The 25,820-nt window shown below is 50.3% G+C and overlaps 1 protein-coding gene across 1 annotated transcript; it reads left to right on the top strand.

The window, feature by feature from the left end:
* Positions 1 to 1,913: 1,913 nt before the first annotated feature.
* GBX1 (gastrulation brain homeobox 1) lies at positions 1,914 to 25,221 on the top strand. Its single transcript, XM_077493975.1, has 2 exons — positions 1,914 to 2,594; positions 24,258 to 25,221. Exons 1-2 carry the CDS (start codon positions 2,207 to 2,209, stop codon positions 24,770 to 24,772), a joined length of 903 nt encoding a protein of 300 aa, XP_077350101.1. The 5' UTR covers positions 1,914 to 2,206; the 3' UTR covers positions 24,773 to 25,221.
* Positions 25,222 to 25,820: the final 599 nt, after the last annotated feature.

The following is a 25,820-nucleotide window of genomic DNA, read 5'->3' on the forward strand; positions in this document are numbered from 1 at the left end:
TTCATAGGGCTCCCTGGTCTTTGACACTGCTCCTGGTCTGTGGTATCTAACCCTTCTGGTCCATGAACTCTTATTTTCTTCTTCTCTCACCATTTCCCTTTCCTCATCTTTTACTGCCTTCTATTTCTTCCTTCTCTATTTCTTCCTTCTCTATTTCTTCCTTCTCTATTTCTTCCTTCTCTATTTCTTCCTTCTCTATTTTCTCCTTCTCTTTTTCTTCCTTCTCTATTTCTTCCTTCTCTATTTCTTCCTTCTCTATTTCTTCCTTCTCTATTTTCTCCTTCTCTTTTTCTTCCTTCTCTATTTCTTCCTGCTCTATTTCTTCCTTCTCTTTTTCTTCCTTCTCTATTTCTTCCTTCTCTATCCCCCTTTCACCAATCTTTCTCTTTCTCCCAATCTCTCTCCTTCTTTTCTTTCTCTTTTCCCTCTCCTCCATTCTTCTTTTCCTCTCTCTCCTTCTCTCTCTATTTCTCGCTATTCTCTTTCTTTCGCTTTCATTCTTCTTCTTTCTCGCTCCTCCTCTATTTGTCTGGCTCTTTTTCTCAGAAAGTCTTTCTTCATGTCTCCCTCTCCCGTTCTTCTCCCTCTCTATCTATCTCCTCGTCTCTCATTCTTCATCTTCTCTCTCTGTCTCTTCCTCCTCCTCCTTCTCCATTTCTCTTTTATTCTTTCCCTTCTTTCCCATTCTTCTTCTTTTCTTCTATTCCTACCTCTTTTTTTTTTTTCTTCTCTCTACTCTATTTTTTCTTTTTCCTTTTCCCTCTCTGTCTCTCTCTCTCTATTTCTGGCTCTTGTTCTCAGAAAGTCTTTCTTCGTGTCTCTCGTTCTTGTGTTCTGCTCCCTCTCTCCCTCATTCTTCATCTTCTTCTGTCTCTCTTCTTCATCTTCTTCTGTCTCTCTTCTTCATCTTCTTCTGTCTCTCTTCTTCTACCTCATTCTTCATCTTCTTCTCCTCATTCTTCATCTTCTTCCTCTCCGTTCTCTTTTTCTGGCTCTTGTTCTCGGAAAGTCTTTCTTCGTATCTCTCTTTCTTGCGTTCCGCTCCCCCTCTTCTTCATTCTTCATCTTCTTCTTTCTCTCTTCCTCCCCCTCATTATCCATCTTCTTCTGTTTCCCTTCCTCTTCCTCATTCTTCATCTTCTTCCTCTTCCTCATTCTTCATCTTCTTCTTCTCGCTCTCTTTTTCTGTCTCGTTCTTCCTCTCTCGTTTCTCTTTTTCTGGCTCTTGTTCTCGGAAAGTCTTTCTTGCGTTCTGCTCCCCCTCTCCCTCATTCTTCATCTTCTTCTGTCTCTCTTCCTCTCCCTCATTCTTCATCTTCTTCTGTCTCTCTTCCTCTCCCTCATTCTTCATCTTCTTCCTCTTCCTCATTCTTCATCTTCTTCCTCTCTTTTTCTGTCTCCTTCCTCTTCTTTCTCTTTTTCTGGCTCTTGTTCCCCGGAAAGTCTTTCTTCGTTTCTCTCTTTCTTGCGTTCTGCTCCCCCTCTCCCTCATTCTTCATCTTCTTCCTCTTCCTCTCTTTTTCTGTCTCCTTCTTCCTCTCTCCTTTCTCTTTTTCTGGCTCTTGTTCTCGGAAAGTATTTTGGTGTCTCTCTCTCTCTCATTCTCTCTCCTTTTTCCTTTCCATCTCTCTCTATTTCTTCTCTCCCCTTCATTCTCTCTCTCTAGTTCTGCCTCTTGTTCTCACAAAGTCTTTCTTCCTCTCATTCTGCCCCCCCTCCCTCATTCTTCATCCTCTCTCCTTCTTCCTCTCTCTCTCTTTTTCTGGCTCTTGCTCTTGGGAAGTCTCTCTCTCTCTCTCTCTCTCTCTCATTTTCTGCCTCACTCTTTTCTCTCCTTTTTCCTCTCTGCCCCTCATTTTCTGGCTCTTGTTCGGGGGGGGGGGGGGGGGGGGTGTTTCTTGGTGCCCCTCTTGTTTGGTGATTTGGACCCGGAATTGAGAAAAGTTCTTTGGGAAGAAGTTTAGTCTTGGCATTGGGTGCCCCTCTCCAGCCTGGCATTGTCCCTGGTGTCTGGGCAGCCAGAGATCTTCGCAGGGTGACTGAAGAAGTGATGCGTAAGGAGTGAAGATAGATGATGGGAGCCCCCCCTCCTCCGCTGCCCCCCTCCTCCTCCTCCTGGTGTGACACTCGGCTCTTCTCATACTGACAGTTCCTTCCATAGTCTCACATCTCCTGAATACCACCCAGCGGAGGGACAAGAAGGACGATGCAGCGACCCAGTGGGGTGGCCAGTACTTTCTCCATAGACTCCCTGATTGGAAGCCCACCTGCTCGGCCAGGACATGTCCTTTACACTGGGTACCCCATGTACATGCCCTACAGACCCCTTGTGATGCCTCCGTCTCCACTCCCCCCACTGGGACCTGTCACCCCTTTCACTGGACGCTTGAATAACACTTTCTGTGCCAGCTTGGGGCAAGGTCTTCCATCCATGGTGACCATCAGCACTGCCCTCCCCAGCTTCAGAGACTCGTCTGACGCTCTCTACTCTCAGGAACCTATTGATGGGTCCCCAGACTCCGAGGAAGGGAACAGGCAGCAAGAAGTACAGAGGACCCAAGAAAAAACTTCTGACACCTACACCAACCTGGCAGGTAAGTGGGCAGAAGAGAGCAGGAATTGGTAATTTCATGTCTGAGTGAGGAGGTAAAAAAAAATAGAAGAGCAAGTCATTTCAGGTGGTGGTAGGTGAGCACCAGACTTCACAGGTGAGTGACGGGTGTGTGATAGTGATCAGAGGTATAGGACAGGTGAGTGACGGGTGTGTGATAGTGATCAGAGATATAGGACAGGTGAGTGACGGGTGTGTGATAGTGATCAGAGGTATAGGACAGGTGAGTGACAGGTATGTGATAGTGATCAGAGGTATAGGACAGGTGAGTGACGGGTGTGTGATAGTGATCAGAGGTATAGGACAGGTGAGTGATAGGTGTGTGATAGTGATCAGAGGTATAGGACAGGTGAGTGACAGGTGTGTGATAGTGATCAGAGGTATAGGACGGGTGAGTGACAGGTGTGTGATAGTGATCAGAGGTATAGGACAGGTGAGTGACAGGTGTGTGATAGTGATCAGAGGTATAGGACAGGTGAGTGACGGGTGTGTGATAGTGATCAGAGGTATAGGACGGGTGAGTGACAGGTGTGTGATAGTGATCAGAGGTATAGGACAGGGGAGTGACGGGTGTGTGATAGTGATCAGAGGTATAGGACAGGTGAGTGATAGGTGTGTGATAGTGATCAGAGGTATAGGACAGGTGAGTGACGGGTGTGTGATAGTGATCAGAGGTATAGGACAGGTGAGTGATAGGTGTGTGATAGTGATCAGAGGTATAGGACAGGTGAGTGACAGGTATGTGATAGTGATCAGAGGTATAGGACAGGTGAGTGACAGGTATGTGATAGTGATCAGAGGTATAGGACAGGTGAGTGACAGGTATGTGATAGTGATCAGAGATATAGGACAGGTGAGTGATGGGTGTGTGATAGTGATCAGAGGTATAGGACAGGTGAGTGACGGGTGTGTGATAGTGATCAGAGGTATAGGACAGGTGAGAGACAGGTGTGTGATAGTGATCAGAGGTATAGGACAGGTGAGTGATAGGTGTGTGATAGTGATCAGAGGTATAGGACAGGTGAGTGACGGGTGTGTGATAGTGATCAGAGGTATAGGACAGGTGAGTGATAGGTGTGTGATAGTGATCAGAGGTATAGGACAGGTGAGTGACGGGTGTGTGATAGTGATCAGAGGTATAGGACAGGTGAGTGACAGGTGTGTGATAGTGATCAGAGGTATAGGACAGGTGAGTGATAGGTGTGTGATAGTGATCAGAGGTATAGGACAGGTGAGTGACGGGTGTGTGATAGTGATCAGAGGTATAGGACAGGTGAGTGACAGGTATGTGATAGTGATCAGAGGTATAGGACAGGTAAGTGACGGGTGTGTGATAGTGATCAGAGGTATAGGACAGGTGAGTGACGGGGGTGTGATAGTGATCAGAGGTATAGGACAGGTGAGTGACGGGTGTGTGATAGTGATCAGAGGTATAGGACAGGTGAGTGACAGGTGTGTGATAGTGATCAGAGGTATAGGACAGGTGAGTGACGGGTGTGTGATAGTGATCAGAGGTATAGGACGGGTGAGTGACAGGTGTGTGATAGTGATCAGAGGTATAGGACAGGTGAGTGACAGGTATGTGATAGTGATCAGAGGTATAGGACAGGGGAGTGACGGGTGTGTGATAGTGATCAGAGGTATAGGACAGGTGAGTGATAGGTGTGTGATAGTGATCAGAGGTATAGGACAGGTGAGTGACAGGTATGTGATAGTGATCAGAGGTATAGGACAGGTGAGTGACAGGTATGTGATAGTGATCAGAGGTATAGGACAGGTGAGTGACAGGTATGTGATAGTGATCAGAGATATAGGACAGGTGAGTGATGGGTGTGTGATAGTGATCAGAGGTATAGGACAGGTGAGTGACGGGTGTGTGATAGTGATCAGAGGTATAGGACAGGTGAGTGATGGGTGTGTGATAGTGATCAGAGGTATAGGACAGGTGAGTGATGGGTGTGTGATAGTGATCAGAGGTATAGGACAGGTGAGTGACAGGTATGTGATAGTGATCAGAGGTATAGGACAGGTGAGTGACGGGTGTGTGATAGTGATCAGAGGTATAGGACGGGTGAGTGACAGGTGTGTGATAGTGATCAGAGGTATAAGACAGGTGAGTGACAGGTGTGTGATAGTGATCAGAGGTATAGGACAGGTGAGTGACGGGTGTGTGATAGTGATCAGAGGTATAGGACAGGTGAGTGACGGGTGTGTGATAGTGATCAGAGGTATAGGACAGGTGAGTGACGGGTATGTGATAGTGATCAGAGGTATAAGACAGGTGAGTGACGGGTGTGTGATAGTGATCAGAGGTATAGGACAGGTGAGTGACAGGTGTGTGATAGTGATCAGAGGTATAGGACAGGTGAGTGACGGGGGTGTGATAGTGATCAGAGGTATAGGACAGGTGAGTGACAGGTGTGTGATAGTGATCAGAGGTATAGGACAGGTGAGTGACAGGTGTGTGATAGTGATCAGAGGTATAGGACAGGTGAGTGATAGGTGTGTGACAGTGATCAGAGGTATAGGACAGGTGAGTGACGGGTGTGTGATAGTGATCAGAGGTATAGGACAGGTGAGTGACAGGTGTGTGATAGTGATCAGAGGTATAGGACGGGTGAGTGACAGGTGTGTGATAGTGATCAGAGGTATAGGACAGGTGAGTGACAGGTGTGTGATAGTGATCAGAGGTATAGGACAGGTGAGTGACGGGTGTGTGATAGTGATCAGAGGTATAGGACGGGTGAGTGACAGGTGTGTGATAGTGATCAGAGGTATAGGACAGGGGAGTGACGGGTGTGTGATAGTGATCAGAGGTATAGGACAGGTGAGTGATAGGTGTGTGATAGTGATCAGAGGTATAGGACAGGTGAGTGACGGGTGTGTGATAGTGATCAGAGGTATAGGACAGGTGAGTGATAGGTGTGTGATAGTGATCAGAGGTATAGGACAGGTGAGTGACAGGTATGTGATAGTGATCAGAGGTATAGGACAGGTGAGTGACAGGTATGTGATAGTGATCAGAGGTATAGGACAGGTGAGTGACAGGTATGTGATAGTGATCAGAGATATAGGACAGGTGAGTGATGGGTGTGTGATAGTGATCAGAGGTATAGGACAGGTGAGTGACGGGTGTGTGATAGTGATCAGAGGTATAGGACAGGTGAGTGACGGGTGTGTGATAGTGATCAGAGGTATAGGACAGGTGAGTGATAGGTGTGTGATAGTGATCAGAGGTATAGGACAGGTGAGTGACAGGTATGTGATAGTGATCAGAGGTATAGGACAGGTGAGTGACGGGTGTGTGATAGTGATCAGAGGTATAGGACAGGTGAGTGACGGGTGTGTGATAGTGATCAGAGGTATAGGACAGGTGAGTGACAGGTGTGTGATAGTGATCAGAGGTATAGGACAGGTGAGTGACGGGTGTGTGATAGTGATCAGAGGTATAGGACAGGTGAGTGACAGGTGTGTGATAGTGATCAGAGGTATAGGACGGGTGAGTGACAGGTGTGTGATAGTGATCAGAGGTATAGGACAGGTGAGTGACAGGTGTGTGATAGTGATCAGAGGTATAGGACAGGTGAGTGACAGGTGTGTGATAGTGATCAGAGGTATAGGACAGGTGAGTGACAGGTGTGTGATAGTGATCAGAGGTATAAGACAGGTAAGTGACGGGTGTGTGATAGTGATCAGAGGTATAGGACAGGTGAGTGACGGGTGTGTGATAGTGATCAGAGGTATAGGACAGGTGAGTGACGGGTGTGTGATAGTGATCAGAGGTATAGGACAGGTGAGTGATAGGTGTGTGATAGTGATCAGAGGTATAGGACAGGTAAGTGACGGGTGTGTGATAGTGATCAGAGGTATAGGACAGGTGAGTGACGGGTGTGTGATAGTGATCAGAGGTATAGGACAGGTGAGTGACGGGTGTGTGATAGTGATCAGAGGTATAGGACAGGTGAGTGATAGGTGTGTGATAGTGATCAGAGGTATAGGACAGGTGAGTGACAGGTATGTGATAGTGATCAGAGGTATAGGACAGGTGAGTGACAGGTATGTGATAGTGATCAGAGGTATAGGACAGGTGAGTGACAGGTATGTGATAGTGATCAGAGGTATAGGACAGGTGAGTGACGGGTGTGTGATAGTGATCAGAGGTATAGGACAGGTGAGTGACAGGTGTGTGATAGTGATCAGAGGTATAAGACAGGTGAGTGACGGGTGTGTGATAGTGATCAGAGGTATAAGACAGGTGAGTGACAGGTGTGTGATAGTGATCAGAGGTATAAGACAGGTGAGTGACAGGTATGTGATAGGGATCAGAGGTATAGGACAGGTGAGTGACGGGTGTGTGATAGTGATCAGAGGTATAGGACAGGTGAGTGACAGGTGTGTGATAGTGATCAGAGATATAGGACAGGTGAGTGATGGGTGTGTGATAGTGATCAGAGGTATAGGACAGGTGAGTGACGGGTGTGTGATAGTGATCAGAGGTATAAGACAGGTGAGTGACGGGTGTGTGATAGTGATCAGAGGTATAGGACAGGTGAGTGACAGGTGTGTGATAGTGATCAGAGGTATAAGACAGGTGAGTGACGGGTGTGTGATAGTGATCAGAGGTATAGGACAGGTGAGTGACGGGTGTGTGATAGTGATCAGAGGTATAGGACAGGTGAGTGATAGGTGTGTGATAGTGATCAGAGGTATAGGACAGGTGGGTGACAGGTGTGTGATAGTGATCAGAGGTATAGGACAGGTGAGTGACAGGTGTGTGATAGTGATCAGAGGTATAGGACAGGTGAGTGATAGGTGTGTGATAGTGATCAGAGGTATAGGACAGGTGAGTGACGGGTGTGTGATAGTGATCAGAGGTATAGGACAGGTGAGTGATAGGTGTGTGATAGTGATCAGAGGTATAGGACAGGTGGGTGACAGGTGTGTGATAGTGATCAGAGGTATAGGACAGGTGAGTGATGGGTGTGTGATAGTGATTAGTGTTAAAGGACAGGTGAGTGACGGGTGTGTGATAGTGATCAGAGGTATAGGACAGGTGGGTGACAGGTGTGTGATAGTGATCAGAGGTATAGGACAGGTGAGTGATGGGTGTGTGATAGTGATTAGTGTTAAAGGACAGGTGTGCAATGGTAATGAACAGTACAAACAAATGCAACCACCACAACCTATAACTGGCCTTAGCAGCAAGGAACACATGAAAGGGTGACTGTACACAGCACACCCCTGAGCCCTGCATTCCGTTCATAGCGCACCCCTGAACTCTGTACATAGCGCACTCCTGAACTCTGCACTCTTTAAATAGCACACCCCTGAACCCTGCACTCTGTACATAGCACACCCCTGAACCCTGCACTCTGCCCATAGTGCACCCTGAACTCTGCACTCTGTACATAGTGCACCCCTGAACTCTGCCCTCTGTAGATAACACACCCCTGAACCCTGCACTCTGTTTGTTGCACACTCCTGAGCCCTGCACTCTGTACACAGCACACCCCTGAACATTACACTCTCTACATAGCACACCCCTGAACCCTGCACTCTGTTCATAGCACACTCTAGAACTATGCACTCTGTACATAGTGCACCCCTGAACTCTGCCCTCTGTAGATAACACACCCCTGAACCCTGCACTCTGTTTGTTGCGCACTCCTGAGCCCTGCACTCTGTACACAGCACACCCCTGAACACTACACTCTCTACATAGCACACCCCTGAACCCTGCACTCTGTTCATAGCACACTCTAGAACTATGCACTCTGTACATAGCGTCCTCCTGAACCCCACACTCTGTTCATAGCACACCCCTGAACCCTGCACTCTGTACATAGCACACCCCTGAACACAGCACTCTGTACATAGCACACCCCTTAACCCTGCAGTCTCTACATAGCACACCCCTGAACCCTGCACTCTGCACATAGCGCACTCCTGCACTCTGCACATAGCACACTCCTGGAATTTGCACTCTGTACATAGCACACCCCTGAACTCTGCACTCTGTACATAGCACACCCCTGAACTCTGCACTCTGTACATAGCACACCCCTAAACACAGCACTCTTTACATAGCACACTCCTTAACCCTGCACTCTGCACATAGCGCACTCCTGAACTCTGCACTCTGTACATAGCGCACTCCTGAACTCTGCACTCTGTACATAGCGCACCCCTGAACTCTGCACTCTGTACATAGCACACCCCTAAACACAGCACTCTTTACATAGCACACCCCTTAACCCTGCACTCTGCACATAGCGCACTCCTGAACTCTGCACTCTGTACATAGCGCACTCCTGAACTCTGCACTCTGTACATAGCACACCCCTAAACACAGCACTCTTTACATAGCACACCCCTTAACCCTGCACTCTGCACATAGCGCACTCCTGAACTCTGCACTCTGCGCATAGCTCACTCCTGAACTCTGCCCTCTGTACATAGCACACCACTTAACCCTGCACTCTCTACATAGCACACCCCTGAACCCTGCACTCTGCTCATATCACACTCCAGAACTATACACTCTGTACATAGCGTCCTCCTGAACTCTGCACTCTGTACATAGCACACCCCTGAACACTGCAATCTGTACATAACACACCCCTTAACCCTGCACTCTCTACATAGAACACCCCTGAACCCTGATCTCCATTCATAGCGCACTCCTGAACTCTGCACTCTGTACATAGTGCACCCCTGAACCCCGCAATCTGTACATAGCACACCCCTGAACACAGCAATCTGTACATAGCACACCCCTTAACCCTGCACTCTCTACATAGAACAACCCTGATCTCCATTCATAGCGCACTCCTGAACTCTGCACTCTGTACATAGCACACCCCTGAGCCTCGCACTCTGTACATAGCGCACCCCTGAACACTGCACTCTGTACATAGCGCACCCCTGAGCCTCGCACTCTGTACATAGCGCACCCCTGAGCCCTGCACTCTATACATAGCACACCCCTGAACCCTGCACTCTGTATATAGCACACCCCTGAACCCTGCACTCTGTATATAGCACACCCCTGAACACTGCACTCTGTATATAGCACACCCCTGAACACTGCACTCTGTATATAGCACACCCCTGAACACTGCACTCTGTAAGGAAAAGTTAAGCCACCGTGTAAAGACCCAAATTTTGTTGCCAACACCCCTTAAATTTGAAACAGAAAATAGCAAAGTACCCCGGTACTATGGGACTTTAAAGGCAGACTCAAAATATCACATTGATTTTCTATAAAAATATAAAGTTTATTCACAATTAAAAAACATCGGTGCATACATCCCCATAAGTTCCATAAAACAGCATGGTGCATGGGGGCTCATGTAGAGCTGGATATTTATGTCACAGTCTCTTCTCGTTATGCCCGACGCGTTTCAGGAGTCAATGCATATCCCTTCTTCAGGGGTTTTTAAGAGAGAAGATCATAAATTGAGGACATTCTACAACAGAACCCGCCATAGACTCATCACAAATAAAGGAACCCAGGGTAAGTCGGCATCAGGGTTATAGTAATGCCCTCAGAGTGGATCCCCCAGGGAAAGGGGCCCCCAAGGCCTCGAATACCCCTCACAAGGATCCAAGGGCACAGCCAATTTCAGCCGACAGATGGGGAGTGTAGGGAGGGAGGGAAGTTTCCATCAGTGATGATGTCACACCTAGAATCTAGACAATGGTGGGGTGATGGGAAGGTCATAGTTGTCCCCCCATATTTACACCCCGATATTCATCATAGGAGTGTGCAGCCTGGAATCTCTTCCCCAATATATGGAGGGAACGGTCACTGCGACACTACAAGTTTGATGAGAGGTTCCCACAAAAGAGACTCACCATACAGAGTATGGGGTACCACCGCTCCTTGGTACCTACCTTGCCTGATCTCAGGAAGTCGAGACAACCCCCCCTCGTACCATCCACTTCAGCAGCATCTGCAGACACACCACTTTATCATTTAAAACGCCTGCGCATGCTGAAACCCAAACACTTCCCCTGGGGCAGGAGCCGGGTCCCCAAACACTTCCCCTGGGGCAGGAGCCGGGTCCCCAAACACTCCCCTGGGGCAGGAGCCGGGTCCCCAAATACTCCCCTGGGGCAGGACCCGAGTCCCCAAACACTCCCCCTGGGGCAGGACCCGGGTCCCCAAACACTCCCCTGGGGCAGGAGCCGGGTCCCCAAACACTCCCCTGGGGCAGGAGCCGGATCCCCAAACACTCCCCTGGGGCAGGAGCCGGGTCCCCAAACACTCCCCTGGGGCAGGACCCGGGTCCGCAAACACTCCCCTGGGGCAGGACCCGGGTCCCCAAACACTCCCCTGGGGCAGGAGCCGGGTCCCCAAACACTTTTTATGACAATAACTTATATATAAGCCTTTAGCACTTTTGATTTCTCTCATAGACTTGTTCTGCGGCTTACAAATTTGCCGTGAACACCCCAAATTGTTTGCTGTTCAGCGAAGGGGCGAAACCCCCGACATCAGACTCATCCCTAGTTGTGAACTTATTCTCTCTGGAGAAGAGACTCTTCAGAGGGGATTTATAGTGATCTACAAATATCTCAATAGGGATCCCAGCATAGGACATAAACCAATCATTTTCAAGGAATGTAAGAGGACGCGGGGGCCACACTATGAGACATGGGGGCCACACTATAAGATATGGGGCCACACTATGAGACACGGGGGCCACACTATGAGACACGGGGGCCACACTATGAGACACAGGGCCACACTATGAGACACAGGGCCACACTATGAGACACGGGGGCCACACTATGAGACACAGGGCCACACTATGAGACACAGGGCCACACTATGAGACACGAGGCCACACTATGAGACACGAAGCCACGCTATGAGACACGGAGCCACGCTATGAGACACGAAGCCACGCTATGAGACACGGAGCCACGCTATGAGACACAGGGCCACACTTTGAGACACAGGCCCACACTATGAGACACGGGGCCACACTATGAGACACGGGGGCCACACTATGAGTCACGGGGCCACACTATGAGTCATGGGGGCCACACTATGAGACATGGGGGCCACACTATGAGACACGGGGGGCCACACTATAAGATATGGGGCCACACTATGAGACACGGGGGCCACACTATAAGATATGGGGCCACACTATGAGACACGGGGGCCACACTATGAGACATGGGGGCCACACTATGAGACATGGGGGCCACACTATGAGACACGGGGGCCACACTATGAGACACGGGGGCCCCACTATGAGACATGGCGGCCACACTATAAGATACAGGGCCACACTATGAGACACGGGGGACCCACTATTTGACATGGGGCCAAACTATGAGACACGGGGGCCACACTATGAGACACGGGAAAACACTATGAGACACGGGGGCCACACTATGAGACACGGGGCCACACTATGAGACATGGGGGCCACACTATGAGACACTGGGGCCAAACTATGAGACACGGGGGCCACACTATGAGACACGGGGGCCACACTATGAGACACAGGCCCACACTATGAGACACGGGGCCACACTATGAGACACGGGGGCCACACTATAAGATACGGGGCCACACTATGAGACATGGGGGCCACACTATGAGACACGGGGGCCATGCTATGAGACACAGAGCCACACTTTGAGACACAGGGCCACACTATGAGATACAGGGCCACACTATGAGACACAGGGCCACACTATGAGACACGAGGCCACACTATGAGACACGAAGCCACACTATGAGACACGGAGCCACGCTATGAGACACAGGGCCACACTTTGAGACACAGGCCCACACTACGAGACACGAAGCCACACTATGAGACACGAGGCCACACTATGAGACACAGAGCCACGCTATGAGACACAGGGCCACACTTTGAGACACGGGGCCACACTATGAGACACAGGGGCCACACTATAAGATACGGGGCCACACTATGAGACATGGGGGCCACACTATGAGACACGGGGGCCATGCTATGAGACACAGAGCCACACTATGAGATACAGGGCCACACTATGAGACACAGGGCCACACTATGAGACACGAAGCCACACTATGAGACACGAGGCCACACTATGAGACACGGAGCCACGCTTTGAGACACGAAGCCACGCTATGAGACACAGGCCCACACTATGAGACAGAGGGCCACACTATGAGACACGAGGCCACACTATGAGACACAGGGCCACACTATAAGACACAAAGCCACACTATGAGACACGAGGCCACACTATGAGACACGAAGCCACGCTATGAGACACAGGCCCACACTATGAGACAGAGGGCCACACTATGAGACACGAGGCCACACTATGAGACACAGGCCCACACTATGAGACACAGGCCCACACTATGAGACACGAGGCCACACTATGAGACACGAGGCCACACTATGAGACACGAAGCCACGCTATGAGACACAGGCCCACACTATGAGACAGAGGGCCACACTATGAGACACGAGGCCACACTATGAGACACAGGGCCACACTATAAGACACAAAGCCACACTATGAGACACGAAGCCACGCTATGAGACACAGGCCCACACTATGAGACACGAGGCCACACTATGAGACACGAGGCCACACTATGAGACACAGGCCCACACTATGAGACACGAGGCCACACTATGAGACATGGGCCCACACTATGAGACACAGGCCCACACTATGAGACACGGGGCCACACTATGAGACACGAGGCCACACTATGAGACACGAGGCCACACTATGAGACACAGGGCCACACTATGAGACATGGGGCCACACTATGAGACACAGGCCCACACTATGAGACACAGGGCCACACTATGAGACACAAGGCCACACTATGAGACACGGGGGCCACACTTTGAGACACGGGAGCCACGCTATGAGACACGGAGCCACGCTATGAGACACGGAGCCACGCTATGAGACACAGGGCCACACTATGAGACACGGAGCCACGCTATGAGACACGGAGCCACGCTATGAGACACAGGGCCACACTATGAGACACGGAGCCACGCTATGAGACACGGAGCCACGCTATGAGACACAGGGCCACACTATGAGACACGGAGCCACGCTATGAGACACGGAGCCACGCTATGAGACACAGGGCCACACTATGAGACACAGGGGCCACACTTTGAGACATGGGGGCCACACTATGAGACACGGGGGCCACACTATGAGACACAGGGGCCACACTTTGAGACATGGGGGCCACACTATGAGACATGGGGGCCACACTATGAGACATGGGGGCCACACTTTGAGACACGGAGCCACGCTATGAGACACGGGGGCCACACTATGAGACAGAACACAACATGCAGAGATCTGGGAAATCATTCTAGACACGCCCCCAGGAGGAACCACGCCCACTATGTAAAATGTATCAGATGTGGGAGGAGCCAAGAACAATGAATGACACTAAAGGAGAACCAGAAGTCTCAGCACATTCCTGACATGCAAAGGTGTGAATCTCACCTCCTAGTGGGTGAATCTCGCCTCCTAGTGGGTGAATCTCGCAGCATAGTGGGTGAATCTCACCTCCTAGTGGGTGAATCTCGCAGCATAGTGGGTGAATCTCGCCTCCTAGTGGGTGAATCCCGCCTCATAGTGGGTGAATCTCACCTCAAAGTGGCTGAATTTTGCCTCATATTGGGTGAATCTCGCAGCATAGTGGGTGAATCTCGCCTCATAGTGTGTGAATCTCACAGCATAGTGGGTGAATCTTGCATCATAGTTGGTGAATTTCGCCTCCAAGTGGGGGAATCTCACCTCATTGTTGGTGAACCTCACCTCCAAGTGGGTGAATCTCGCCTCATAGTGAGTGAATCACGCCTCTTAGTGTGTGAATCTCACAGCATAGTGGGTGAATCTTGCATCATAGTTGGTGAATCTCACCTCCAAGTGGTTGAACCTCACCTCAAAGTGGCAGAATTTTACCTCATATTGGGTGAATCTCGCAGCATAGTTGGTGAATCTCGCCTCCAAGTGGGTGAATCTCGCCTCATAGTTGGTGAATCTAGCCTCATAGTGAGTAAATCTCGTCTCATAGTGTGTGAATCTCTCATCATAGTTGGTGAATCTCGCCTCCAAGTGGGAGAATCTCACCTCAAAGTGGCTGAATTTAGCCTCATATTGGGTGAATCTCGCCTCATAGTGAGTGAATCTCACAACATAGTGGGTAAATTTTGCCTCATAGTGTGTGAATCTTGCTTCATATTGGGTGAATCTCCATCTTAGTGGGTGAATCTCCCTCACAGTGGGTGAATGTCGCCTCATAGTAGGTGAATCTCGACTACTAGTGAATGAATCTCACCTCATACTGGGAGAACCTCCCCTCCTAGTGGGTAAATCTCCCTTCCTAGTGGGTGAATCTTACCTCCTAGTCTGTGAATCTCCCTCATAGTGGGTGAATCTTACTTCATATTGGGTGAATCTCACCTCATAGTGTGTGAATCTCACAGCATAGTTTGTGAATCTCGGCTCAAAGTGGGTGAATCTCGCCTCAAATTGGCTGAATTTTGCCTCATAGTGACTGAATCTCCCCCTATAGTGTGTGAATCTCACAGCATATTGGGTGAATCTTGCCTCAAAGTGGCAGAATTTTGCCTCATAGTGTGTAAATCTCACAGCATAGTGGGTGAATCTTGCATCATCGTTGGTGAATCTCGCCTCCAAGTGGGTGAATCTCGCCTCAACTACTAGTGGTTGAATCCTGCAGAATAGTGGGTGAATCTCACCTCAAAGTGGCTGAATTTAGCCTCATAGTGTGTGAATCTCATCTACTAGTGGTTGAATCTCCCTCATAGTGGATAAATCTTGCTTCATATTGGGTGAATCTCCATTATAGTGTGTGAATCTCGCCTCATAGTGGGTGAATCTCCCTCACAGTGGGTGAATGTCGCCTCATAGTAGGTGAATCTCATCTCCTAGTGGGTGAATCTCCCTCATAGTGGGGAAATCTCCATCATAGTGAGTGAATCCCCCTCACAGTTGTTGAATGTCGCCTCATAGTAGGTGAATCTCGACTACTAGTGGATGAATCTCACGTCATACTGGGTGAATATTGCTTCTTATTGGGTGAATCTCCCTCATAGTGGGTGAATCTTGCCTCATAATGTATGAATGTCACCTCATATTGGGTGAATCTCCATCATAGTGAGTGAATCTTGCATCTTAGTGGGTGAATCTACCTCATAGTGTGTGAATCTCGCCTCATAGTGTGTGAATCTCACCTCATAGTGTGTGAATCTCACCTCATAGTGTGTGAATCTTGCCTCATAGTGTGTAAATCTCTCCTCATAGTGAGTGAATCTCGCTTCATATTGGGCGAATCTCCATCATAGTGAGTGAATCTCGCATCTTAGTGGGTGAATGTAACCTCATAGCAGGTGAATCTCGACTACTAGTGGATGAATCTCACCTCATACTGGGTGAACCTCCCCTCCTTGTGGGTGAATCTCCCTCCTAGTGGGTGAATCTCGCTTCTTGGGTGAATCTCCCCTCCTAGTGGGTGAATCTTACCTCATAGTGTGTGAATCTCCCCTCCTAGTGGGTGAATCTTGCTTCATACTGGGTGAATCTCCCTCATAGTAGGTGAATCTTGCCTCATAGTGGATGAATCTCCCCTCCTAATGGGTGAATCTCGCCTCATAGTGAGTGAATCTCGCCTCAAAGTGGCTGAATTTTGCCTCATAGTGTATGAATCTCACCTCATAGTGTATGAATCTCACCTCATAGTGAGTGAATCTCCCTCATAGTGGATAAATATTGCTACATATTGGGCGAATCTCTATCATAGTGAGTGAATCTCGCATCTTAGTGGGTGAATCTCCCTAATAGTTGGTGAATCTCGCCTCATAGTGGGTGAATCTCATCTCACAGGGGGCACACAGACGGGAGAGGAGAGAGGGCTTGATTTGCTCCTACCCCTCTGTCTGCCCATTCCACCCCCGACGCCTCAGATCCATCTGGATGAGAAGTGCCGAGGGGTGAGTGAGCTCACCATCCATCCCGGTCTGTGACTGAAGTCTCCTCCCCCTTCTCTCTCATCAGTGATCAGTCTCTCTCCTCAGTGGTCAGTGTCTCTCCTCTGTGATCAGTGTCTCTCCTCTGTGATCAGTGTCTCTCCTCTGTGATCATTCTCTCTCCTCAGTGATCATTCTCTCTCCTCAGTGATCAGTCTCTCTCCTCGGTGATCAGTCTCTCTCCTCGTGATCAGTCTCTCTCCTCAGTGGTCAGTCTCTCTCCTCGGTGATCAGTGTCTCTCCTCAGTGGTCAGTCTCTCTCCTCAGTGATCAGTCTCTCTCCTCTGTGATCAGTGTCTCTCCTCTGTGATCAGTCTCTCTCCTCATGATCAGTCTCTCTCCTCGGTGGTCAGTGTCTCTCCTCTGTGATCATTCTCTCTCCTCAGTGATCAGTCTCTCTCCTCGGTGATCAGTCTCTCTCCTCAGTGGTCAGTCTCTCTCCTCGGTGATCAGTCTTTCTCCTCGTGATCAGTCTCTCTCCTCAGTGGTCAGTCTCTCTCCTCGGTGATCAGTCTCTCTCCTCGGTGATCAGTCTCTCTCCTCGGTGATCAGTCTCTCTCCTCGTGATCAGTCTCTCTCCTCAGTGGTCAGTCTCTCTCCTCGGTGATCAGTGTCTCTCCTCAGTGGTCAGTCTCTCTCCTCGTGATCAGTCTCTCTCCTCAGTGGTCAGTCTCTCTCCTCGGTGATCAGTGTCTCTCCTCAGTGGTCAGTCTCTCTCCTCAGTGATCAGTCTCTCTCCTCTGTGATCAGTGTCTCTCCTCTGTGATCAGTCTCTCTCCTCATGATCAGTCTCTCTCCTCGGTGGTCAGTGTCTCTCCTCTGTGATCATTCTCTCTCCTCAGTGATCAGTCTCTCTCCTCGGTGATCAGTCTCTCTCCTCAGTGGTCAGTCTCTCTCCTCGGTGATCAGTCTTTCTCCTCGTGATCAGTCTCTCTCCTCAGTGGTCAGTCTCTCTCCTCGTGATCAGTCTCTCTCCTCGGTGATCATTCTCTCTCCTCAGTGGTCAGTCTCTCTCCTCGTGATCAGTCTCTCTCCTCGGTGATCAGTCTCTCTCCTCGGTGATCAGTCTCTCTCCTCGGTGGTCAGTCTCTCTCCTCGGTGATCAGTCTCTCTCCTCGTGATCAGTCTCTCTCCTCAGTGGTCAGTCTCTCTCCTCGTGATCAGTCTCTCTCCTCGGTGGTCAGTCTCTCTCCTCGGTGATCATTCTCTCTCCTCGGTGATCAGTCTCTCTCCTCAGTGGTCAGTCTCTCTCCTCGTGATCAGTCTCTCTCCTCGGTGGTCAGTCTCTCTCCTCGGTGATCATTCTCTCTCCTCGGTGGTCAGTCTCTCTCCTCGTGATCAGTCTCTCTCCTCGGTGGTCAGTCTCTCTCCTCGGTGATCAGTCTCTCTCCTCAGTGGTCAGTCTCTCTCCTCGTGATCAGTCTCTCTCCTCGGTGATCATTCTCTCTCCTCGTGATCAGTCTCTCTCCTCGGTGGTCAGTCTCTCTCCTCGGTGATCATTCTCTCTCCTCGGTGGTCAGTCTCTCTCCTCGGTGGTCAGTGTCTCTCCTCGGTGCGCAGTACAGGGCAGAAGAAGCTTCGGAAAATCTTGGAAGCTGAACGGTGCCTACGCCGTGAGTGGATGTGGTAGCCCCACCATCCAAGCGGACATAGGGTTGTGAATATTAGAGGGCCCCTGGCTTCGCTCGCCACGCTTCGGGCTCGGCCTCGCTGCGCTCGGATCTTTTATATTCCTACTCTATGTCCACTTGGATGGTGGGGGGTGAACCTGGACTCAGTGCGCAGGCGCCGTTCATCCTCGGATATTTTCGGAATCTGTGTTGCTGTGTACTGCGCATGCGCACTACACAGAGGACACTATCCGATGGAGGACCTTATATGATGAGACACCGGCATTGTGTCCAAATAGAAATTCCTCAAAATCTCCAATTTCTGATGGTTTAAATGGCCCGGAGGTGGCGTGATTGGAGTTTCTGATTAGTTGAGAAATTGACAGAATAGCGGAACTTTCGTTTGTTAGAAGGTAAAGGGAAGGGATTGTCTGCCGGTGTTTCGTCAGATTTGGTGACCCGTCAGAATGTGTAACGGAAGTGACATTCCTTTGCCGCCATCTTCGTACACCCGGCACTCCTCCATAGTAAGGATACATTGAGAAGGGGGAAAGTGGACATCTTGGTACACCCACCGGAGTTTTGCATTCTACACGTATTTATAACAGTAAAGTGAGTTTATATCGTGATATTCAGGACTCAGAGCTCCGTCCGATTGGTTAGATGTTGAATTTTAAAAGCAACAAACTTCTGTCCGATTCTGTCCTGTGAGATCAGAAGGTTTGCTGCTGCTTTTAAAATTCAACATCTAACCAGTCGGACGGAGTTCTGAGTCCTGAATATCACGATATAAACTCACTTTACTGTTATAAATACGTGTAAAATGCAAAATTCTGGTGGGTGTACTAAGATGTCCGCTTCCCCCTTCACAATGTATCCTTACTATGGATGAGTGCGGGGTGTACCAAGATGGCGGCGAGGAAATGTCACTTCCGTTACACATTCTGTCGAGTCATCGAATCTGACGAGGCACCCAAAAATGGAGAAAACCTGATGGGGCCCAGGAAGGTGCTATATACCTTGCTAATCAAATAGGGTCAGGTTAATAAAGTTATTTAGTTAATTTGTTTTTTTAGCTAGAAATGAACTACAAAGCTGCAAGGTCCCCCCTGCGGTCTGGGCCCCCCCTGTTGTCCAGGCCCCCCCTGCTGTCCAGGGCCTCCCTGGTGTCTGGGCCCTCCCTGCTGTCTGGGTCCCCCCTGCTGTATGGACCCCCCTGCTGTCCGGGCCACCCGTTGTCCAGGCCCCCCCGCTGTCCAGGCCCCCCTTCTGTCCGGACCCCCTGCTGTCTGGCCTCCCCTGCTGTCTGGGCCCCCACCCAGCTGTCCGGGACCCCCTACTGTCTGGGCCCCCCGCTGTCTGGGCCCTCCCTGCTGTCCGGGCCCCCCTGCTGTATGGGCCCCCTGCTGTCCGGGACCCCCCTGCTGTGTGGGGCCCCCACTGTGTGGGCCCCCCTGCTGTCCGGGCCCTCCCTGCTGTCTGGGGCCCCCCTGCTGTATGGGCCCCCTGCTGTCCGGGACCCTCCCATAGTACCCCCCGGGGGTACTTTCCTATTTTCTGCACTCTGTATGGAACACTTTCCTGAACCCCTGAACCCTGCACTCTGTACACAGCACACCGCTGAACCCTGCACTCTGTACATAGCACACCCCTGAATCCTGCACTCTGTACATAGCACACCCCTGAATCCTGCACTCTGTACATAGCACACCCCTGAATCCTGCACTCTGTACATAGTGTCCTTCTGAGCCCTGCTCTCTGTACACAACACACCGCTGAACCCTGCACTCTGTACACCCCTGAAGCCTGCACTCTGTACATAGCACGCGTCTGAACCCTGCACATAGCACACCCCTGAACCCTGCACTCTGTACATAGTGTCCTCCTGAACCCTGTACTCTGTACACAGCACACAGCTGGGCCCTGCTCTCTGTGCACAGCACACCCCTGAACCCTGCACTCTGTACATCCCTGAACTCTATACACAGCATACTGCTGAACCCTGTAATCTGTACATAGCGCACCCCTGAACCCTGCACACTGTACATAGTGCACCCCTGAACTCTGTACATAGCACACCCCTGAACCTTGCACATTGTACATAATGCACCCCTGAACCCTGCACATTACATAGCGAACCCCTGAACCCTGCACACTGTACATAGTGCACCCCTGAACTCTGTACATAGCACACCCCTGAACCTTGCACATTGTACATAATGCACCCCTGAACCCTGCACATTACATAGCGAACCCCTGAACCCTGCACACTGTACATAGCGCACCCCTGAACCCTGCACACTGTACATAGTGCACCCCTGAACACTGTACATAACGGACCCCTGAACCCTGCACACTGTACATAGCGCACCCCTGAACCCTGCACACTGTACATAACGTACCCGTGAACCCTGCACACTGTAAATAGCGCACTCCTGAACCCTGCACACTATTCATAGCATACCCCTGAACCATGCACATTGTACATAACGCCCCCTGAACCCTGCACACTGTACATAGCGCACCCCTGAACCCTGCACACTGTACATAACGTACCCGTGAACCCTGCACACTGTAAATAGCGCACTCCTGAACCCTGCACACTATTCATAGCATACCCCTGAACCATGCACATTGTACATAACGCCCCCTGAATCCTGCACACTGTACATAGCGCACCCCTGAACCCTGCACATTGTACATAACGCACCCCTGAACCCCGCACACTACATAGCACACCCCTGAACCCTGCACACTGTTCATAACGCACCCCTGAACCCTGCACACTGTTCATAACGCACCCGTGAACCCTGCACGCTGTACATAGCACACCCATGAACCGTGCACACCGCATAGCGCACCCCTGAACCCTGCACACTGTACATAGCGCACCCCTGAACCCTGCACACTGTTCATAACACACCCCTGAACCCTGCACGCTGTACATAGCACACCCCTGAACCCTGCACACCACATAGCGCACCCCTGAACCCTGCACACTGTACATAACGCACCCCTGAACCCTGCACACCACATAGCGCACCCCTGAACCCTGCACACTGTACATAACGCACCCCTGAACCCTGCACACTGTACATAACGCACCCCTGAACCCTGCACACCACATAGCGCACCCCTGAACCCTGCACACTGTACATAGCGCACCCCTGAACCCTGCACACTACATAGCGCACCCCTGAGCCCTGCCCATTGTACATAACGCACCCCTGAACCCTGCACACTACATAGCGCACCCCTGAACCCTGCACACTGTACATAACGCACCCCTGAACCCTGCACACTACATAGCGCACCCCTGAGCCCTGCAAATTGTACATAACGCACCCCTGAACCCTGCACACTACATAGCGCACCCCTGAACCCTGCACACTGTTCATAACGCACCCCTGAACCCTGCACACTGTACATAACGCACCCCTGAACCCTGCACACTGTACATAACGCACCCCTGAATCTGCATGCAGTAGTCTATATTCCTCTCACTATTGAGGGGGCCCCTTGGGCTAAAGTTTGAGATTTGGATTTTAAAGATTGGAGTCCTTTGCTATCTGCCATATCAGTTGGGGCCAGTTGGTCCTGAAGAAGCAGGGGATCCAGCAAAACGCGCCAACCAACTTTCATGCTTTGTATAAGAAGATTGTCCAATGAAACTACTCCTGTAATTATTGTTAAATGATTTTAAAGCAAACATTGAGTTTTTGAATGGCATGGTTTACTATTTGAGGGCGGCACAATTTAAAGTCCAGCTTTTGTATTGGTTGGTTATAACGGTCCTCAGAGGTGGTGGCTGCATTTGTTTTAGCGTTCAGATGAAAAATATTTTCAGCAGGTACAGAAAAGAACTTGGTGATCCTGCTAGGAATGTCATGCCCTTGTCACTTCCTATAAGCCGAAAACATCCTTCCCTTTCTTGTGGAAAGCCACTATTCCTATCAATCCAACATTTAATGGAGATGAACAAAGGCAGACATGTTTGAAGGCCAGGCTATGTGACAACCATGGTTCCCTCCATAGATACAGCGGAAAGTGAATGTAGACATAAAGGCAAACCTCCCAACTGTCCCGAGTTCGCTGGGACTGTCCCAGGATTTGATGTAAGTCCTGATGTCCCAACACATCAAAGCAATGTCCCAGAGCGGAGCCCTTTGTGCTCATTGGTTGCTAGGACTGCCAGCGTCACAGCAACTATTGATACACTTTGCAGGCACGCACATCAGGGGGCAAACCACCACTGCGCAGCTCTGTACGCCCCCCCAACTTCAGCTCCCACTTCCTGTCCCAAGGCAGCTCCAGTCACTTAAGATAGAACTCTGTATGGGCTCCCGTCTGGTGATGTGTCAGTACCGCTCCCGCTCCAGGCTGCTCCCACCCGGTGATGTAGGAGGACCGCTCGGTAACCTACAAATACAGTACCATTTTCTGCCCCTGTCAGATTCCCGACTCCAGTCCAAAACCCCCAGACTGGACTTGGCCAGCGCCTGAGCATGTATAGAGTGTGCACAGGGATCCTTCTGCTGTCACACTGACCAGTTACCCTAATCCTGACATAATTTCCAGGTGCCACCCTAGTGTTAAACAGAACAGGTGTTAGTTTTGCCCAGGTGCCCTCCTCCTTTAACATTGTCCAGGTCACCCGGCCTGATCACAATTCTAGGACCCCCTCTCCTATCGCACTTCCAGGTCCCCTTTTCCTACCACCCTTCCAGGTCCCCCTTTATCTATCACACTTTCAGGTCCTCCCTCCTATCACACTACCAGGTCCCCTTTTCCTACCACCCTTCCAGGTCCCCCTTTATCTATCACACTTCCAGGTCCTCTGTCCTATTGCACTCCCAGGTCCCCCTGCCTTATCACACTTCCAGGTCCCCTTTTCCTACCACCCTTCCAGGTTCTCCTTTATCTATCGCACTTCCAGGTCCCCTTTTCCTACCACCCTTCCAGGTTCTCCTTTATCTATCGCACTTCCAGGTCCCCTTTTCCTACCACCCTTCCAGGTCCCCCTTTATCTATCACACTTTCAGGTCCTCCCTCCTATCACACTACCAGGTCCCCTTTTCCTACCACCCTTCCAGGTCCCCCTTTATCTATCACACTTCCAGGTCCTCTGTCCTATTGCACTCCCAGGTCCCCCTGCCTTATCACACTTCCAGGTCCCCTTTTCCTACCACCCTTCCAGGTTCTCCTTTATCTATCACACTTCCAGGTCCCCTTTTCCTACCACCCTTCCAGGTTCTCCTTTATCTATCGCACTTCCAGGTCCCCTTTTCCTACCACCCTTCCAGGTTAACCTTTATCCATCACACTTCCAGGTCCCCCTGCCTGATCACACTTTCAGGTCCTCCCTCCTATCACACTACCAGGTCCCCTTTTCCTACCACCCTTCCAGGTCCCCCTTTATCTATCACACTTCCAGGTCCTCTGTCCTATTGCACTCCCAGGTCCCCCTGCCTTATCACACTTCCAGGTCCCCTTTTCCTACCACCCTTCCAGGTTCTCCTTTATCTATCGCACTTCCAGGTCCCCTTTTCCTACCACCCTTCCAGGTTCTCCTTTATCTATCGCACTTCCAGGTCCCCTTTTCCTACCACCCTTCCAGGTTCTCCTTTATCTATCACACTCCCAGGTCCCCCTGCCTGATCACACTTCCAGGTCTTGCCTTACCTCGAGTATCGCTCATTTGGAAGTTCAAAGTTTGGAGGTTTGCATAAAGGGACAGGAAGTGTGTTACTAGCAGGATCACCAAGTGATAATAAAGGAAATAAGCCTGGAAAAAATAAAACGAATGCAGCCGTCACATCTATGAATTGGTAAAGTTATAGATTCGTGGAGTAGGGAAACATGGTGACCCGCCCGGGCTCCAACAGTTTATAATGTGGTGGGTAGTGGGTGGAGTCCCTTTGCAGAGAGCGGTTGGTGGTCTCCACCTTCTAATTGCCCGCCATGTTCTTGTCGTTGCAGGAGATGGAAAGTTGTGCAGCTCCGACGAGGAGAAGACGGCAGGGCGGTTGTCGGAGTCCGCCTGTAGCGACCACGAAGAAGACGAGACATCTGGAGACAGCTGCGGAGATGAAAACCTTCAGGATCATGGGAACGGCCCAAGAAGACCCCGAGGTAAAGGGAAGAGCGGTGCGCAGGACCTCGGGAAAGACAGAGCCGGGGCGGCTGGGAAAAGCCGTCGGCGCCGAACCGCCTTCACCAGCGAGCAGCTCCTGGAGCTGGAGAAGGAGTTCCATTGTAAGAAGTACCTGTCCCTGACGGAGAGGTCTCAGATCGCCCACACCTTGAAGCTCAGCGATGTACAAGTCAAAATCTGGTTCCAGAACCGCAGGGCCAAATGGAAACGCATCAAAGCTGGGAACGTCAATAGCCGTGCAGGAGAACCCGTCCGCAACCCTAAAATTGTGGTGCCCATCCCCGTGCATGTTAATCGCTTCACCATCAGGACACAACAGATGGAGGGATCACGACAGTAATAACGATGAGCAGAAAAGAAAAAAAAATGACAGTGGGTGGAGCTAAAAACTGAAAAGTGGGTGGAGCTAGGCAAAACTCTTTCACGGTAGACTGAGAACAATTCCAGGACAACTTTGTCAACCTTTTTGGTATATGGAAGCCAGTGATGAATGGACTATGGTAAGGACCACCGCAGATGATCAGGACTATCGACTGCCATGACCTTGACAAGACCATTGTAGAAGGCTCAATCCTCAGCTTGACCATGAGAAATCTGTAAGATTTGTGTCTCCTCCGGGGATGGACAGTCCTCCCATCCATTCCAACCAACCTATTTCACCAATATTCCCAATTCTCTGTATCATACGAAGGACGGGATAACCTGAACTGTACAGAACATGACAAGTCCATGGACACAACGCAATGCCACCATTTTTACTGAACACTTAATTCAGAGAAACTGAAATAATAAAAGGACCAAAAAAAGTTGGGAGTGTGACGTGTGTGGGAGCTCCTCTATGAAACGTTCCCAAAAGGGAAATGGTACAATCTCGCATAGAGCGGGATGTGAGCGGCTTGGTTTCCAGTCTTTGGATATCTGCTGGTCATACACATCCACATTTGTAGGTCAGGAAGATCCAGAGGCCCGAGCCTTGTGCATGCCATGGTTGGCTTACCTGGTCTAAATATGGGAGGCCACAGTGATGTGTTGTACCTACCGTACTTAGATCAAGAGAAGAATGAGGTGTTCACAAGTCATAGGGTCAGATGAAGAAAGAAAATGTGGCCAAAGCTAAAATCTCACAATCCGGGGTCAACAGCAGAACCAAAACAATTTGTAGGGAAGTCAGAGGGTGGTGCATCAGTAGTAAAGTCTATATGGAGGGGCAGAAGGCAGAGTATCAGTTGAGGAACCTCCAAGGAGGGGGTAGAGTGTGGGGCATCAGTAGAGGAGTCTATAAGGAGGGGCAGAAGGTGGAGCATCAGTTGAGGAACCTCTAAGGAGGGGTAGAGGGTGGAGCATCAGTAGTGAATTCTATAAGGAGGGGCAGAGGGTAGAAGCACAGT

The sequence above is a fragment of the Lithobates pipiens genome, unplaced genomic scaffold (genome assembly GCF_037356315.1).
Source record: "Lithobates pipiens isolate NorthernLeopardFrog02 unplaced genomic scaffold, aLitPip1_a1.2 Scaffold_19, whole genome shotgun sequence".
Lineage (NCBI taxonomy): Eukaryota > Metazoa > Chordata > Amphibia > Anura > Ranidae > Lithobates > Lithobates pipiens.

What these genes read in the sequence shown, in the direction of transcription:
- GBX1 (XM_077493975.1), top strand. Translation starts at nt 2,207, where the DNA reads ATGCAGCGACCCAGTGGGGTGGCCAGTACTTTCTCCATAGACTCCCTG. An exon ending in CACCTACACCAACCTGGCAG is followed by an intron (nt 2,595 to 24,257) that starts GTAAGTGGGCAG and finishes TTGTCGTTGCAG; the next exon opens with GAGATGGAAAGTTGTGCAGC.